The 16858-nt window shown below is 48.6% G+C and overlaps 1 protein-coding gene across 1 annotated transcript in view; it reads right to left on the minus strand.

Moving 5' to 3' along the window:
- Positions 1–16858, minus strand: part of EFCAB6 (EF-hand calcium binding domain 6) — a 225018-nt gene that overhangs the window by 36485 nt on the left and 171675 nt on the right. The window contains exons 22-24 of the mRNA XM_055396088.2: positions 15157–15312; positions 8732–8927; positions 5411–5602 (exon numbers count right to left, since the gene is read on the minus strand). Coding sequence (XP_055252063.2) covers positions 5411–5602; positions 8732–8927; positions 15157–15312 — 544 coding nt within the window. The remainder of the gene's footprint in view (positions 1–5410; positions 5603–8731; positions 8928–15156; positions 15313–16858) is intronic.

The following is a 16858-nucleotide window of genomic DNA, read 5'->3' on the forward strand; positions in this document are numbered from 1 at the left end:
GGACCCGTGAGCAGGTCCGGGCCTCCTCTGCTGCCGACGGTGCAACCTCTGGACGGAGCCCGTGAGGACTCCGCGTGGCCAGTGGGGGCCGTGGGAAGGGTTTCGGCACGTGCTCATGGGTGCTTGGCAAGGACACGCTGTAGCAACTGGAGACCTGGAAGCCGCTGTGAGTGCAGTGATGGGCATCAGTGAAACCGACGGCCCAGGACGCCCGTCCCCCTGCTCCCCTCCCCAGTCAAAGGGCTGCCCCTGACTCATTCTCTTGCCTTCCATTTGCCAAAGGAGCCCCGCCAGCACGTTCCTCCCCGGGGCACGCTGGCCTCTCTGCTGGCCCCCAGCCCCGGAGTCTTCTCCCCCGAGGCCCCACATGGTCACGACACTCCCTTCCCCAAACCTTCCCTGGGTCTCCACGCGATTCAAAGCGCTATGCGGCCGCCCACCTCATCGCTCCCTGGGCGCCTGCTACTAACCCGCTCTGCCCTGACCCTTGCCCTAGCCCAGGCAGCCACACCTCAAGCCAGCCGGGCTCTCCAGGGTGCCTCCCCGACCAGAGGCCATGCGGCTCCCTCCCTCCCTCCCTCTGCCAGGTCTCAGCTCAGACGGCCCCTCCTCACCGGGCCCTCCTCTGCCCAGCTTTATTTGATCCCACAGCACAGATCAGATGCCGACATCTGATACATGTTCTCATTGCTCATCTGTCTCTCTTGCTAGGATACAGGCCCTGGCTCAACGGCTGACCTCAGGACCCTGCCCAGTGCCGGGTGCACAGTGGCCCACCAGAAGCCCTGGCTGATGGACAAAGTGCGTGGGAACGGGCCCATCCCACGAGATCCACGCTTCAGAGACACACTGTTGACCCAGAAATGCCAGTGATATCACGGGAGGGGAAGAGGCAGCTCCAGGAGGCAAGTGCAGGGGCCTAGAGGAGAGGCCGGGTGGCTGGGGTGGGAAATGGTGAAAGTTCCAGGGGCGGGATGGCTAAGAAATGGGGGGACAAGAAATTGAGGGACAGGGAGGTGTAGCTAGAGAAACAGCAGGGGTTACAGGGGCTGCTTTGTGGGATGGGACTGGGGTGAACACCTGATCAAGTGGTCTCTGCTCTGAAATCTTTTGCAACAATTTCTTTTTTTTTCTATATGGGCATATACTACTTTGATACAAATAATAAATGTTTGTTTAAAAAAAGAGTCTTTTAAGATGCTGCAAGGAAATCCAACCAGTCCATTCTAAAGGAGATCAATCCTGGGTGTTCATTGAAAAGACGTATGCTAAAGCTGAAGCTCCAATACTTTGGCCACCTCATGCGATGAGTTGACTCACTGGAAAAGAGTCTGATGCTGGGAGGGATTGGGGGTGGGAGAAGACGGGGACGACAGAGAATGAGATGGCTGGATGGTATCACCGACTTGATGGATATGAGTTTGAGTGAACTCTGGGAGTTGGTGATGGACAGGGAGGCCTGGCGTGCTGTGGTTCATGGGGTCGCAAAGAGTCGGACACAACTGAGTGACTGAACTGAAGAGCTGAGGAAAGTCCCCAACAACCCCCTAGTTCAGCAGCACATGCTTCCTATCCTTGACCCCATTGCCACAGGACATCTGTATAGGGAAGAAGACTAGAGGTAAATAGACCAAGACACTGGGCTTTCCTGGTGGTAAAGAATCTGCCTGCAATGCACGAGGCCCAGGTTCAGTCCCTGGGTTGGGAAGATCCCCTGGAGGAGGGCATGGCAACCCACTCCAGTATTTTTGCCTGGAGAATCCCATGGACAGAGGAGCCTGGCAGGCTACAGTCCATGGGGTCGCAAAGAGTCAGATGTGACTGAGTGATTAACACTTTCACTCCAAAATGTTAACACTTTATTCCTAGGGGTGACTTTAATTTTCCCCATCACAATGATTGCTACGCTCCAAATCATGTAAATGAATACAAACAGCTTCTACCACTATTAGCTTCAACCATATGAAACTGTCAATAGTCAATCATTTAGGGCTCTAAAGACAGCAATCTCATAGGATGTAACCTCACAGGAAAAAAAGATTATTTTCTTTAAATAGGGCTGCTTTCAAGATCAATAAAAGTATTCCTATCCTTTGAACCCAGTTATTTTACTTCTCGGTTTCTTTCTTTAGGAGAAAAAATCCAAAATGTGGATGTAGACATACAGAGTGTTCACTGCAAAGTAAATTATAATCTCAAAAGCTAGGGGAAAAAAACTCTAAATGCTTAAAAATAAAGAGTCAATGGAATGTTATACAGACACTTATGTTTAGAAGAACTTGAAGTGACGTGTAATGTTAAGGGGAAACAAAGCAAGATATGTGATTACGTCTACAGCGTTACCTGCACTGTGTAAAAACATGCATTCGATCTGTACGCTCAGGTTTAAGGCGGCTTTATTCACGGGAGCTAAAACGTGGAAGTAATCCAAGCACGCGCTGATAGGTGAATGGGTGAGCAGAATACAGTCTATCCACACAGCGGACATTATGAGACATAACAAGGAAGGGCGTTCTGACACGCACTACAAAAGGATGAGCTCTGAAGGCATTACGCTCAGTGAACCAGGCCAGACACGAAAGGACCAATGCTGCATGACTGCACTCATCCGAGGCACCGAGAGTTGTCAGGTCCATAGAGAAAGCAGAACGGTGCTTGCCAGAGACCAGGGGAGAGGGGTCGGGAGTTAAGTGTTTAACGGGGACAGAGGCTTGGTTTTGTAAGATCAAGAGAGTTGTGGAGATGGTTACACAGCAACAGGAGTGGACTTGATGCCACTTGCTGTGCACCGAGAAAGGGTTAAGATGGTGACGTTTACAGTACATGCATTTCACCACAGTAAAAGAACTGGGGGGGATGCGTTAGAAAAAGATGAGTAAGCTCTCCAAAGCAGCCTGTGGGCCCTGGGAAGACCAGCTCGGAAGCTGAATTGCTGGCGTCCAGCCGGTAGAGGAAGCAGGCGGTGGTGCCTGACTTCCGGAGCCCACCTGCTCCACCATCCCCTCCCTCATCCCAGGTGAGGCGACGCACGGGGCAGACCCGGAGCTCAGAAGGTCGTGCTCAGCAGGATGGAGCTTGTTTCTGTCGCACCATCTTTGTTTTTTTTAATACTTTCCTGTATTTTCCAAAATTTTCACAACAGGTATTTCTTTTAAAATCAGCGAAAAGATGTAAGTCACATAAAAATAGGGAGAGTCACCATAAACAAAGAGAAAAGACAAGTCACGGATCAGGAGGAGATATTTACAACGACCACCCAACAAAGAACTGGGGCCCTTCCAGGCAGTTCCCAGAGAAGGGAGCCTGGGTAGCTGATAACATTCGAAAGTGTCGGCAGAAATTAAATCTCAATAACGCCAAGGGCTCCAGGCTATGGCACGTGGGGAGCTCTCCCCCAGAGAACACGCTGATCACTGCGGCCACCGAGGGGTGTCTGTGGAGCTGGACTGGTGCCGTCCCTGCCCCTCCCTGACCCAGTCAGCCCACGTGGAGTGGCCCTGAGTGTGCGAAGGGCACAGTCACAGAAGGCTGACTGTGCTCTGCTTGCCAAGGAGAAAAGCGCAAACCAGCTGCCCGCCGTGAGCAGGACGACGACCGAATGGGTTTGCTCCTCAACAGAATGAGTCCATTCATTGGCTAGTTCTACAGCAGCTTCGGCGAGTGAACTGAAGCCAATGTAACGACATGAACAAATCTTCAATTCGTGACAGTACAGCAAGAAAAACGAAAGCTCTGAGGACAGACTTTGATATAATGTTTTATATATATATATAGTTTTAAAACAGGAAACAGAATAGTACATAGGAATGACCATCTAAATGGCAAAGACGAAAATATTCACAGTCCCCAGAGGAGCTGGCACAGCGTTTAGAAGCCTGGAGTCGGAAGCCAGGCTTTGGGAGTCATTAACCAGCTCTGTCACCCACCTCTGGGAGTGACTGCAGACAATGACTTGATGTCTGTGCCCCAGTGTTCTCATCCATGAAATGGGATATTACTAGCATGTACCTCTTAGTGACAGCAGAAAAATTACACCAGTTCATACACATAAAGGGTTAGGAACAGTGCCTTGCCCACATAGAGTTTGCTGCTGTCATTACTGTATTGAGCCTCAGACCTTAAAAATGCTCATACTATTTGCTTTAGCAATCGCACTTCCAAGAATTTATTCCACTTTGGCCACCTCATGCGACGAGGTGACTCACTGGAAAAGACTCTGATGCTGGGAAAGGTTGGGGGCGGGAGGAGAAGGGGACGACAGAGAATGAGATGGCTGGAGGGCATCACCGACTCTGTGGACATGAGTTTGAGTGAACTCCGGGAGTTGGTGATGGACAGGGAGGCCTGGCGTGCTGTGATTCATGGGGTCGCGGAGAGTCGGACACGACTGAGCGACTGAACTGAACTGAACTGAACTGCACTGAAGTGACTGAGGATTTATGGACTCAGATGTTGATTGTATACAAATGTGTGCAGTCGGAAATGAACAAGTGTCCAGCTATGTGTGCCTGTGTGCTAAGTCACTACAGTCATGTGCGACTCTTTGCGACCCCAGGGACTGTAGCCTGCCAGGTTCCTCTGTTCATGGAATTCTCCAGGCAAGGAGAATCCATCTGGGACAGTGTGTGTGTGTGTGTGGCTGGTGGTGGGGCGGGGGGTGGTGGTGGTTTGCAGTTAAATACATCCCAGCACAGCCTGTTGAGATTTAGCTGCCGCATTATTTTTGGATTTTTCATATTTGTTTTTATCTCCCCTTCCATGAAGGCAGGGACCATAGCACCCTCTGACTCAGCACAGAATGGTGACCAAAGAAATCCAAGCTCACTGAAAGTAGCCTATGATAGTCACTTCTGATACTGGTCCGTTCACAATCAGAGATGGAGAAGACAGCCTAATAAGGGACACTTCGTGCAGAGAAGTGGTCCTGGGAAGGAATAAGAGCCTGTGGTCAGCCACCCACTCTCCTCCAGGAGGCCCTCTTAGACTTCCCCCAGGACCCCACTACAACCACACTGACCCCCTACCCCAGGCTCAGCTGTTGCATGGCCCAGAGCCTGGAACATAGTGGGTCCCCAACAAGGGTCTCCTAAGTGGGTCCCAACTCCCTCCAGGCCTGACTTCTCTGGACACCAGATCATCTTCAGGGATCTATGACTCCCAGAACTTTTAAGCCTCTCCTAAACTTCTTTGAAAATCACTAAAATAAAATAACATTTCAATGAAGTAAAGGATACACATGTACCTTCTGACACTCGACGTAGAATCAATATCAACTTTCATTTATGATAAGCTAAATAACTCAGGTGGTTGCCGATTTATGTGCCATGGTTTTAATCAATCATCTATTTTGCCAAGACTAATTTTAGCCCTTTTCCAAAGAGAAATGCTTATGTGCTGCGGACACTCTTACCTCTTCAACGTAACTGCTGAAGTTCTGGAGAAAATATTTCCAATTTATGTAGGGAGAGAGATGAAGTCTGAGTTTTCTCAAAAAATAATGATACTGGTTATCTGTTAGTTTGTAACAGAAATCCTTAAGAACCTGTCCAAAATCTGAAGCCTTTACAAATCCAGTGTCCTCTTTATCCAATGCAGAAAATGCCTACAATTTAAAAAAAAAAGCAGATATTACATTCAAATAAATATTTCAAAAATATTTTTCTCAAGTATTGCTTTTAGGAATGCAAATGAAATCAAGCAAATGGGCGTTCCCTGTAGATTCTAAATTACTACATAAATGCACCGGGACTGACAGGTGGAAGTGCGCCTGGTATAGGAGCCGATGTGCTGTTGAGGAAACTCACCTTCCTCCCTCCAACCTGGATATGAAGAGGAAGAGGAGTGAAAGAGGAACCCCACCCGCACTGGCCTCAAGCCGAGGGGTGAAGGAACCTGCCTGAGGTCTCTTCATCATTAAACTTAAGCTCCTGAATGAATCACTCATAACTAGAGGCTCAGGTGAAATTCCACTGCCCTGGGACGTAGCACAGGGGTCCCGTGATAGGAGTCTAACGTCAGAAGCGTGGCCAGAAGGAGGGGTCAGGGGACCACCCCGGGGCTTGAACCCTGAGGCTGCTGCTGTCCTTTGCCCACCCTTGGCCAAAGCCTGCACGGCCTTCCTTCCCAGGGACACCCCACCACCGACATCTGTGCTGGAGAAGCAGGGGAAGACAGTGTCAACCCAGAAGAACAGCAGTCAAACCAAAGTGCAAACATTTGTTATAAAAAGGAAGCACGTTTCCCCCCATCAGTTGAAACAAAATCATTCGTTTCTATTGCATTAGAAAACCTATATCAAGGTGCAGGTTAAGATCTTAGTTTCTTAAGTGAGAATTGAACGTGCTTGCAGACCGAAACCCAAATTCCCTTGCGGTTAATTGTCACTCAGGACTAATTAGGCACCCTCATCGGTCCAGGGGGCGGTGTTATACGTGTCACTAAATTAACCTCAAATTGCTGTCTGGCTGCGAGCTCGCGTTTGCCCGTGGTGCTATGACATAGCCAGGGATGGCGGGAAATTTCTGGCGCCACGGCCGGGAGGTAGACTTTGAACCTTGGCTGCGTTACTCACTGTAAGCCCTCAACCTCTCTGGGCTGAACGTCTTCAGTATAAAAACCGGGACTTCAGAACTCACGATGGTCTAGGTTTTACTACGGCAAACCCAAGACACACCTGTCCCGGGGACCCGCGCACAGTGGATCTCAGCAGGCTGTTAAGGGGGATGGCCCTCCAGATGAAGGGCGCTGACTGAGCATCCTGTCCTCAGGGCGTTAGAAGGCCCCATGGAGCCGCACGGCTCCGGGGACCTAAGGGGTGAGCTGGGGTCTGGCTTACTGTGGCCACGGGACCTGCACTTCCCCGGGGCTGGGTGGCTTCCTCGTGTGTCAGTCCAGCCTGACAAGCAACAGGCTGGGGGCAGGGAGGCTCAGATATGCAAAGGGTTAGGGAGCTATAGACTCTGCCCAGATATCCAAGGTGTTGCTGCGTCATTTCAGAAATAAGAGGCTGCGTCGAGACGGGTCCCCTGTGACCCGAGGAGACGCCTTACGTGTCTCTGGTCCCCTTGCTGGCCCCTCTCCTCAGACACTGTCTTTCTTTCCTTCCCTCCCTGCCACAAATGCCACCCCCCCCCCACCCAGGCCACCTGCAGTCTGTGGCCAGAGAATCTCACTCTCCTGCCTAAAACCTCACCTCCTAAGGAGTGTTTCTTGGGAGTGAGAACCGTGGCTCCTCCCACAGGTTCCACGGACCTCAGTTTGAGAACCACCCTGACAGGTGCGGGGTGGTGCCACCCTGAGCTGGGTGAGGGCGGGGCCACCCTGCACGTGGACTCATTTGGCCTGCACGGTGCCTCTGGCTGATCTGAAACGATGTGTTGACATCTAGAAATCAGGAGCTTTCATAGCTGTCCATGAAAAATGCAAAGATCTAGCTGGGCTGGGACCATTTCTTAGCTCAGCAGCAGTCAGTCAGCGGGGGTGCTGAGCAGAAGCTGCCCTCTGAACAGGGCTGTGTCCCCCGACCTGCTGCGGCCAACCCCCCAACCCCTGCATCACTTCCTTACTTCTGGCTCCCCTGCACACATTGAGTTTGCAACCCTCACGAGGTGACCCCTGGGCCAGAGCAACCTGGTGTCAACAGGGTATATAGATGGGATTCCAGCTGACCCACAGCGAGGTCATACTAATCTGTGATTTTTAGATTGTCATTTAAAAAAAAAAGACACAAAAGTGTCAGATCGTCATCGTGATTTCCTACACACAGACCATCTCTGCTGTCTAGGAGGAAGGCCACGCTCGCTGGCATTCCAGAACAGTAACGGGCTGGCTGGGCTGCCCCTGGCCTCTCATCTCTACCCCTGACCCCTGAGGCTTGGACCTTGGAGCCCAGCTTGCCTCCCGGCACCAACGGGGTTAGAGAGCCCAGGCCTGGTGTTTGGGCAGGTCCATGGGTGGGTGTATCGCAGTCACAGAGACAGCCTTGTTCTCACTGTGCCGTCTGGACCATGCACCCGGCATCACATGGGAGGCTCTGGATTCGTCATCTCATCAGGTGGCAAGGCCTGCCCTCTGCACACGGCATCTCCTCTTCCCACGTCGGCTGCAGGAGGCAGCTCACATAGGGACCCTCGAGGGGGGCCAGCCACTCGCCAGGAGCATGGCCCGGGCACTATCTTCAGAGGGCGCGCCCCACAGCACTATCCCCACGTAGGATTGAGTCTTGACATACCCCACAGGGCCAAGAAATGTCAGCCTCAATGTCAGTGTGCCGGGGGACTCCCTTCTCATGCTCCTGGGGCTCCTGGTCACAGTGAGTCTTTGGCCACAGCCCTGCCCTGGGCAGCCTCTTCAAGGCCACCTTGAGATGGCATCGCCCACCCCCCTGGGCCCAGAAACCCACTCTCACCTGAGGCTTCCATCCTCTGCCCTCTTTGCCCAGAAACCCCTGCCCTTACCGCATATCCTGCCTCTGCTGGAGGCGAGTGCTTCAGCCTCACACAACGCATGCTGGGTGTGATCATGGTAGCTTTGCACGGAGCAAAAATGGACAGACACATGTGCTCACACGAACAGTCTGACCCCGACCCACCATCGGGTTCTGACGCCCCAGGAGAGTGGAGGGAGGGGGAGGGGCCCAGGAGGAGGGGCCGGTTTGAGAGGTGGTTTTCAGGAACTGGCACGGTGCCAGCACTTCAGTTCCCACAGTAAAGGCATGTGTGGTCTGTCGTACCATTGATAAAGCCAGATTGGAGGCGGCGACAACCTCCTGGATGTTCTTCAGAACCTCCTCTGGATTTAGGGCGGCAAAGTTGATCGGCATGCTCTCCTCTTTTTCCTGGGACTGAGGTCTTGTCGGCTTGCTGTTCTCCACCGCTCGCAAGAAGTCAAGGTAATTGATGGAGTTATTGTGCCAGCCGATTCCCCAACTTGTCCCCAAAGAAAGAACACAATATATTAGTTTAAAACGCCATCAGTTACTCAATCAACAAACACCTGCTGAGTACAAAACAGGGTGGAGGACATGAATAACGGTGAGGCACCCTTTCCTGGCCTGTGAACGCACGCACATGGGTCAGCTATGCCGTGACACGAGGGCTCAGGGAAGGGCGACGACAGGAGAGGGTGCAGCGCCACTGCTGGTGGGGCCACAGACCACGCTGCGCTGAAGCTCTGAGCCTTGAAGGCTGGGCAGTCGGGCTCACAGGGTTTGAGGAGCAGAGGGTGGGGGCGGAGGACTGGCTTGAGGAATCCGGCCCCGTGATGGGGGCAGATGCAGGAGCCTCAGCACGGACGTGACGTGCGCGGAGACGTCATCTGGGGACATGCATCTGACGGTGGTGGCAGAGCCGGGATGGAGGCAGGACACGGGTGGTGGGGGCCGGGGCTGTGTTCCTTGAGACCATAGCTGACCAGGGCCCACACTGAGAAATGGTAGGGGCTCTGAAATCGGGGAAGTACGTCAGAGCCAGTGACAAGGAAAAGAGGGGCTGAGGAAAATAGATGTTAAATTCTTTTTCAAAGAGTGGTTGAAACTATGTTGTCAAGCTGAGAGCACCCAAAACATCTTTTTTTTTTTTTTAACAAAACCTACACAGCTTAGTATTTTCTCAAATAGCTGTTCCCTGGTGGTCCAGTGGTTTAAGAATCCACCTTACAAGGCAGGAGATGCAGGTTTGATCCCTGGTTGGGGAATGAAGATCCCACGTGATGAAGATCCCACGTGCTGCGGGGCAACTAAGCCCACATGTCACAACTGGAGAGTCTGGGCACCGCAACAAAAGAGCTCACATGGCCCAACTCAGACACGACACGGCAGATAAATAAGTAAACAAAAATATTTTAAAAAGAAAGTCCATCTGGGTGTGCGTCTCAACAAGGACATCCACGCAGAAAAAGAGGCTCCTGTGCTCCACTCCAACATGCAGAAGAACACCTCTAACTCTAAAAGAAGGCTCTGCAGCAGCAAATCCAGCTTTCCTGAGACTATAGAGCTTATTTATGAAAGATGTAAAATTATGCAAAACACAGTCTGATGGCACTCAAAGTTCACATTTCTGTAACAGATTCCCTGGGGATCATTGGCATCTTAACCCCTACGCGTTCCTTCGCAAGAGGGAGCGTGTGTCAAAGAACAGCTCAGAATGCCGGGAAGTGGAGAGGAAAGTTTCCAGGGACTGGAATAGCAGCTTCTAAAGAGAAGGAGCCAAGAGCCGTGTTTCTCCAACCACAGCTGCAGAGCTGCTTTCCACGGGCCCCGCGTCTCTGGCTCGCGCGGCCGAGACGCCGAGGAAGAGGATAATCAGCTCCATTTCATCGGCAGGGTAAATTGCCAACTTGGTATTAAAATTTAGTAATAAAATCAAATGCATATGCTAATCTCAGTATTATTTAGAAAAGTCTATTTTGGATCTAGAAAAGAATAATCTACATATAATTATAAATAACAGAGATGTTTATCATCAAGAGGTCTTTGAGAAGAAACAAGCAACTGAGCAATGGATCTTTATTAAGGTTTCAACTCGTAAAAAAGTTGATCACCCCACTGACAGGTGGACTACAGAAATTCCACAGCCCTTGTGGTGTTTATGAAAGTATCAAGCCTAACTACGTTTTAACAAGAGTCTCTTGTAGTCATTTAGTTGATTATTTATCTGGTGCTATTTTTTGTGATTCATTCACTGAATGTATTTGAATTCATGTTCAGCTGGAAATAGATTTAGTGAGAGGAGACCCTATTTAAGGAAGAAGAGGATACAGGCATTGAGGATGAAATGGTCCTTCTTTTCTCTGTGCAAACACACACACACATCCACACTCACACACTTACATGGACATGCATATACATACATGTCCATACAAACAGACAACAGAGCACTACCCTTTAAAATTTTAAGGCAAAATGACTTGCTCTCTAGGAGTCTATGTTCCAGCAAGCTAACAATCTGTGCAAAGGAAAACAAAAAACATTTTCAGACAAAGAACTGAGAAAATGGTTTTCCTGTCCCCCCCCCCCACCTTTTCTTAGGAAATTACTCCAGGAAATACTCCAGCAAAATAAGAATGCAAATTTAGAAATAAAACGATGTGGGCGTAAGCAACAGGGGCTCCAACCCTGGACAGTCCAGGAGGCTCTTGGTGGTAACCTGGAAACAGGAGGTAAGGAGCCAGGCTCCAGGGCGGAGGGAGCCCAAGGGAAATTGGAGGGAACAGAAAGTTAGGGCAGATGCTGGGGAGAGCTGAAGGCTGACGATGCTGAACCTCAGAAAACAGTGAACCCCACTTTAGAAAACAGTGATGGTTAAAGAAATCGCCCTATTCTCTTTGTTCTAGGGAGTAGTTTACAGCAGAGTTTACAGCATTTCATAATTATGACTCTGTACATATTCATTTACAGCCTTTCCCCAAATGGCTTAAGAAAGATGCACGGTGTCCCTAGGCTTGCCTATGATTGAGGCCCAGGGGTAGAGCCACTGAGAAGAAAGTTAATTTTCATTCATTACTGGGACATTGAATACTATGAATTATGAATATGTACATAGTCATGATTATGAAATGCTGTTTAATGGCCTTTGAGTTTTATAATCAACCTATGAATCAAGCAGAGAGGACCTGGTTGTGGCTGTAGGCCATGTAAAAGTTAACTAGCTTTTGTAAAAATAAAATATTGTAACTGACAAAAGATGGGACATGGAGAGAAAAGGTGACAGAAAGGGGGTAGAGGAGCTCGAGGCCTAAGAACTTGGAAGGGTCACTCTCATCCTTACAAGAAGGAGGAAGCCGAACAAACTGAAAACCAATGGTCTTTCTTGGTCCCATCAGAAAATGGAGGTCACAGGGCAAAACATTATCTCCAAATCTGGAGAGATGGGTGAACACAAAGAATTACAGCCAAGATCTGATTTCCTAGAAGAAAAACCTTTGGAGCTGTAAGCTAGTAGGAACACATAAGTGGTAACTTGGGCAACAGTAGAAAATCAAAGACAAAGAGAAGATCTTCATAGAAGGCAGAGAGGGCAGAAAATTTATTTATAGAAGAACAAAGATAAGAATTACGTGGGGTTTCTCATCAGAAACCATGCAAGTAAGAAGATAGTGGACTGAAATATTTAGTGTTGACAGGAAAAAAAATCACCAACCTAGAATACTATATTCAGTGACACTTATCTTTCAAAAGTGGAGGAGAAATAAATACCTTCTCTGACAAACAATCACTGAGGGAATTCATCACAGCCACAACGGCCTTCAAAAATGCTAAAACACATTCTTCTGAGAGAAAGAAAATCAAAGAGCCAGAAACACGGATCCGCCTAAAGGAAGAAAGAGCGTGAGAAAATGCACAAAGGAAGGTAAAGTGATATCTTTGAGGGGCTTCCAGGCTGTCCAGGGGCTGAGACTGCATGCTCCCAACGCCCTAAGCCCAGGTTCAACCCCTGGTCAGGGAACTAGATCCCACGTGCGGCAACTAAAGCTCCAGCGTCGAAACGAAGATAGGAGATCCCAAGGACCACAAGGACCCAGCACAGCCAGATAAATAAAGGAATATTCTAAAAATAATATTGTCTTTTATCTTTCTTATTCTTAGTTGGTCTAATAAACCACTGTTTGCTCCACGTTACAATAACAATGTATTGGGTGATTACAGCAAATGGACAGGTGAGGTGGATAAGAGCAATGTTATAGGGCAGAGGTCCCTAACCTTTTTGGCACCAGGGGCCCGTTTTGTGGAAGACAATTTCTCCACTGATGACGGGGGTGGGGATGGTTCAGGAGGGAACGTGAGTGATGTGGAATGACAGGTGAAGCTTTGCTAGCTTGCCCGCTGCTCAACTCCTGCTGCGAGATTTGGTTCCTAACAGGCCGTGAACCAGTACCAGACTGTGGCTCTGGGGTTGAGGACCCCTGTTATAAGGAACAGGAGACAGGACTTGGGGACACTTACTCTGCAATAAGGTGCTGCACCTCCCGTGAAGTAGTAACGTGTTCCTTGACATGGGACTTAGGCTAGTTGTTCACTTGGGCTGCAAATTCTAGAGCAACTGCTCACATTTTTTAGTGGGAAGAGAGGGAATGCTAATGTCCTCGCCTCACAAAGAGAGGAACGTGAGATCCAGGTGCGCAGTCACAGAACTGCCAGCCTGCACAGCTATGGAACGTGGCAGGTTAGAAACTGCATGTGGAAGCAGTTTGAGGAGGGGCATTCAAATGAGTTATTTTGATTCAAAATTACAAGAGGATAAGGCTTGCAATTCAAGGGGCCCCAAAGCACATAACTAGTTCTCTTCCTCCTAAAGTGACAGAAGAAGGAGGTTTTAAAAGGCGTCAAACAGTGGTTCTCAGGGTGCTCTTCAGCGTCACCCGGGACCTTGTTAGGAATGCAGACTCCCAGGGCCCAGGCTGTCAGAGAGCCTGAGGGAGGGGCCCAGCAAGCTGGGTTTCAGATTAACAAAAATAACTTTAGTATAAATGTATACCAAATATTGCATGGAACATACACTTAAAAAAAAAAACTGTTTATCTGAAATTTACATTTAACATAGCATTTTATGTCTTACCTGGCAACCTTAGTCCTTGGGAAATCTGATGAGCCCAAAAGAAAAGTTTTAAAGATTCTGACATTGGGAGTCTTCCAAGGAAACCACCTGCCAGATTACCCTGCCAAAGTAGTTCAACCAAAGTTGACTAGCTCTACCTATCTGTGCAGAACTTTAATCTGCTTCTTAGCATCTCACTCTTATTAGGGGCATATTTTTGAGGAAAATGTCTAACATGGAAGATGGGAGGAAAAAGCAACACTGAGGAGAGAAGCAACATTTCTCAAGTGAAGAAAACTTTAAAACTCTATTGTCAATAGTTTCAGAGGAATGAACTAGTATATCCATGAAACAAGAACAGGGTGCTAAAGAAGAGGAATATTCTGAGAATTAAAAACATGCGCTGGTAATTAAAAATACGAACAGTATGATTAGCAGGGATAAAAATCTCAAAAGAAGGGTTGCAAACTAAAACTGAGAAAACCTCCCAGAAGGTGGAGCAAAAAGAGAAGAGATGGAGGACAGAAAAGGTTTAAAATACTGGGAGACACTTTAAGTGGCTCACTAGTCAATAACAGCAGGAGGCTCAGAAAGAAACAAACAGGAGAGGAGCTCCTTAATGAAAGAAATCAAGAAAACTTCTGAGAGCTGAGGAACATGAAAAAGGACATCCCAGAAGATGAAGCTGACAGATTAGCTGAGGTGTCTGAACACACTAGAGAGAGATTTCACAAATGGGAGTGAACTGGGGTTTAATTAATGATAAGAAGCACATAGAAAGTAAGCAAACAGAAAAAATAATGATTACCTCCAGGGAAAACAAAATGCTTACATAGGAAAAGAAAAGTGATCATTTCGTCACAGTAATATAAACCCTGAACACTGAACTACAGCAAGCTGTGACATGGCAACATAGGGAGCCCATGGAGGTAAATGTGCGTGGGTTTCCAATGTGGGGGGGAGGTGGGGGGGCGGTGAGGGGGTTGGTGAAAAAAAGTTAAACCCACATTTTCCTGATAGGAAGCCGATAGACACTGCCTTAAAAGTGAAAAATCAATAAGTAGCTATTTAAGTTTGTCACTTATGACTATTAACTTGAGTACCAAAAATAGGCGTTTAAAGCATTGGAAGTTACTGACTCTACAGAGGAGAAGGTGGGGGTGGGGGACATCAGGGCAGAGGGCTGCTGTTTTTAATAATCCTTGCAGGATGACTTGACTCCTGCCCAAGTGTATGAATAACATGGGTGAAAGAAAAATAATGTGAAAAAATGATGATTGTGCTGCTGGACACACCTGCAGGAAAATTATGTGTTTGTCAAGTTGCTTTCTTTTTGTTTTGGGTTGACTCAAACCCATTAGAACAGAGCCCGACCAGAGGATTATTAGAAGGCTCGTTCTCTTTTTTTTTCAATTGAGTCACATCAGCTGATAAATGTTCTGGGAGTACAACATCATAGTTTTACTTCTGAACACAGGTTGAAACTCAATTTTTGGTGGCATGGGGGTTACTTCAATGCCGAAAGGCTGTTTGAGTGGACAGAAAAGGGAAAATTCATGAAAGCGACATGACCAGCCTGATTTTCAGCGCTGTGAGAACCATAGTTAACTTGCTCAAAGGAAACCTGTTTAGAAGATCAATCAGCTCCTCTTCCTTCAGAGAACAGCCACATTCCTGCAGCAGCTTCTGCAGCCTACACAAGGATATGTAGCCAGTTTTGGATTTATCTAGTTTGGCGAGTGCTTTGCTGATATCTTGATCATGGTCCTTAAGTTTATCCCTGAAAGAGAATACATTTGAGACACACACACTCCAGCAGGGAAAACCAATCATTTCTTTGGAGCAAGAGCTCCACGATCATTCTAAGGCGATGATCTGATGATTCATCTACCAGCTAATCTTGAAGATGCTTTGCAGCTTTGGTGCAATACATATATTGAAAGGTACTCTGGAAAAAAAAATCATCATTATCACTTTATTATTATTATTATCAGCAAAACTATGTTAGAAAAATTACAACCTTGGCTTTTTACTAGAATGAGTACTTTAAAAACGGAACAAAGCATTTAAAAATACAGTGATATCACAGGCATAGGAAATACACCTCCATTCTCCCTGACGAAGCCTTGGTGGGTGCCTGTCATGTGCCAGGTACTGCTCGAGGCGTCAGAGCAGCCACCCTAGCAGAATTTCCATTCCAGGTGGGGCAAGGCCGACGATAAACAGAAGACTCCAACGCCCTGCACGATGGGCCAGTGGGATGGCTGAGCCCTGGGGAGCAGGGCTCAGAGTGTCCACAGGGGGCTGGGCTGCAGCCCCCAGCAGTGGGTGCAGGTGGGCCTCACTGGGAAGGCAGAGCTTGAGAGATGGCAGCTGAAGGACTCAGTGGGATTTAGCCCCCAGCAGACCTCTCTGGGCCCAGGAATAGCCAGCACCAAGGCCCTGAAGCAGCAGTGGGACCAAGGACAGCGAAGAGCCTGGGTCCTGCTGGTGAGCGTTGAGGGGGCAGGGGTCCAAGGACCTCTTGTTTGCTGTCAGGTCCTTTGTCGTGAAGAAAAGCAGCCATCATTTGTATGCATCATATGGCAAGCCAGGACCTGTGCTGCCTTCATGTACCATCTCCCGTTCATTCTTCTTGACAAGGGAGGCGGGTAACTGTCATCCCACTTTATAGGAAGGGGACAGTGTCCGCCCATGTGGATTCCGGGCTGACCAGCTGTCCCTCGCAGGGACACAGGGACAAAGTCTAGCTGTAGCTCCTGCTTTAGTTCGAGGGCTGATTCCCTTGGAAATGTGTTCAAGCTTCTGATTCAGTCTTTCAGGAAAATTCTTCCCAGACTTAACAGAAATTATTGGGAAGGGAATAAAAACATGTGGACATCTTTGAGAATGAATAGTCTCGCTCCGGACCTACAGGGCATGGAGTCTATTCTATAACTTCGGCTTACCCAGGTCTCCAGAAAGCTCTTCCTACCACACTGAACACTGTGCCTATCTGACTCCAGCTCGGCTGTGAGGTTCTTAATTGGGGAAAAGAAGAAGCCAGAAACTCCAAACTTGAAATCTTCGCTGGTAATTGTCTACCACCTGCGATGCGTATTGTGGATTATTCCTTTCTCAGACACTAGGTTGTGTCCGACTCTTTATGACCCCAGCATGCCAGGCTTCCCTGTCCTCTGCTATCTCTTGGCATTTTCTCCATTGAGAAAACTGTCCGTTGAGTTGGTGATGCTATCTAACCAGCTCATCCTCTGCCACTCTTTTCTCCTTTTGCCTTCTCCTTTGTGGATACATACCCGCAAATAGGTCCCTTGAGTGTGCCTGGG

Source organism: Moschus berezovskii, chromosome 6 (genome assembly GCF_049115385.1).
Source record: "Moschus berezovskii isolate FMDL1 chromosome 6, NW_MosBer_1.0, whole genome shotgun sequence".
NCBI lineage: Eukaryota > Metazoa > Chordata > Mammalia > Artiodactyla > Moschidae > Moschus > Moschus berezovskii.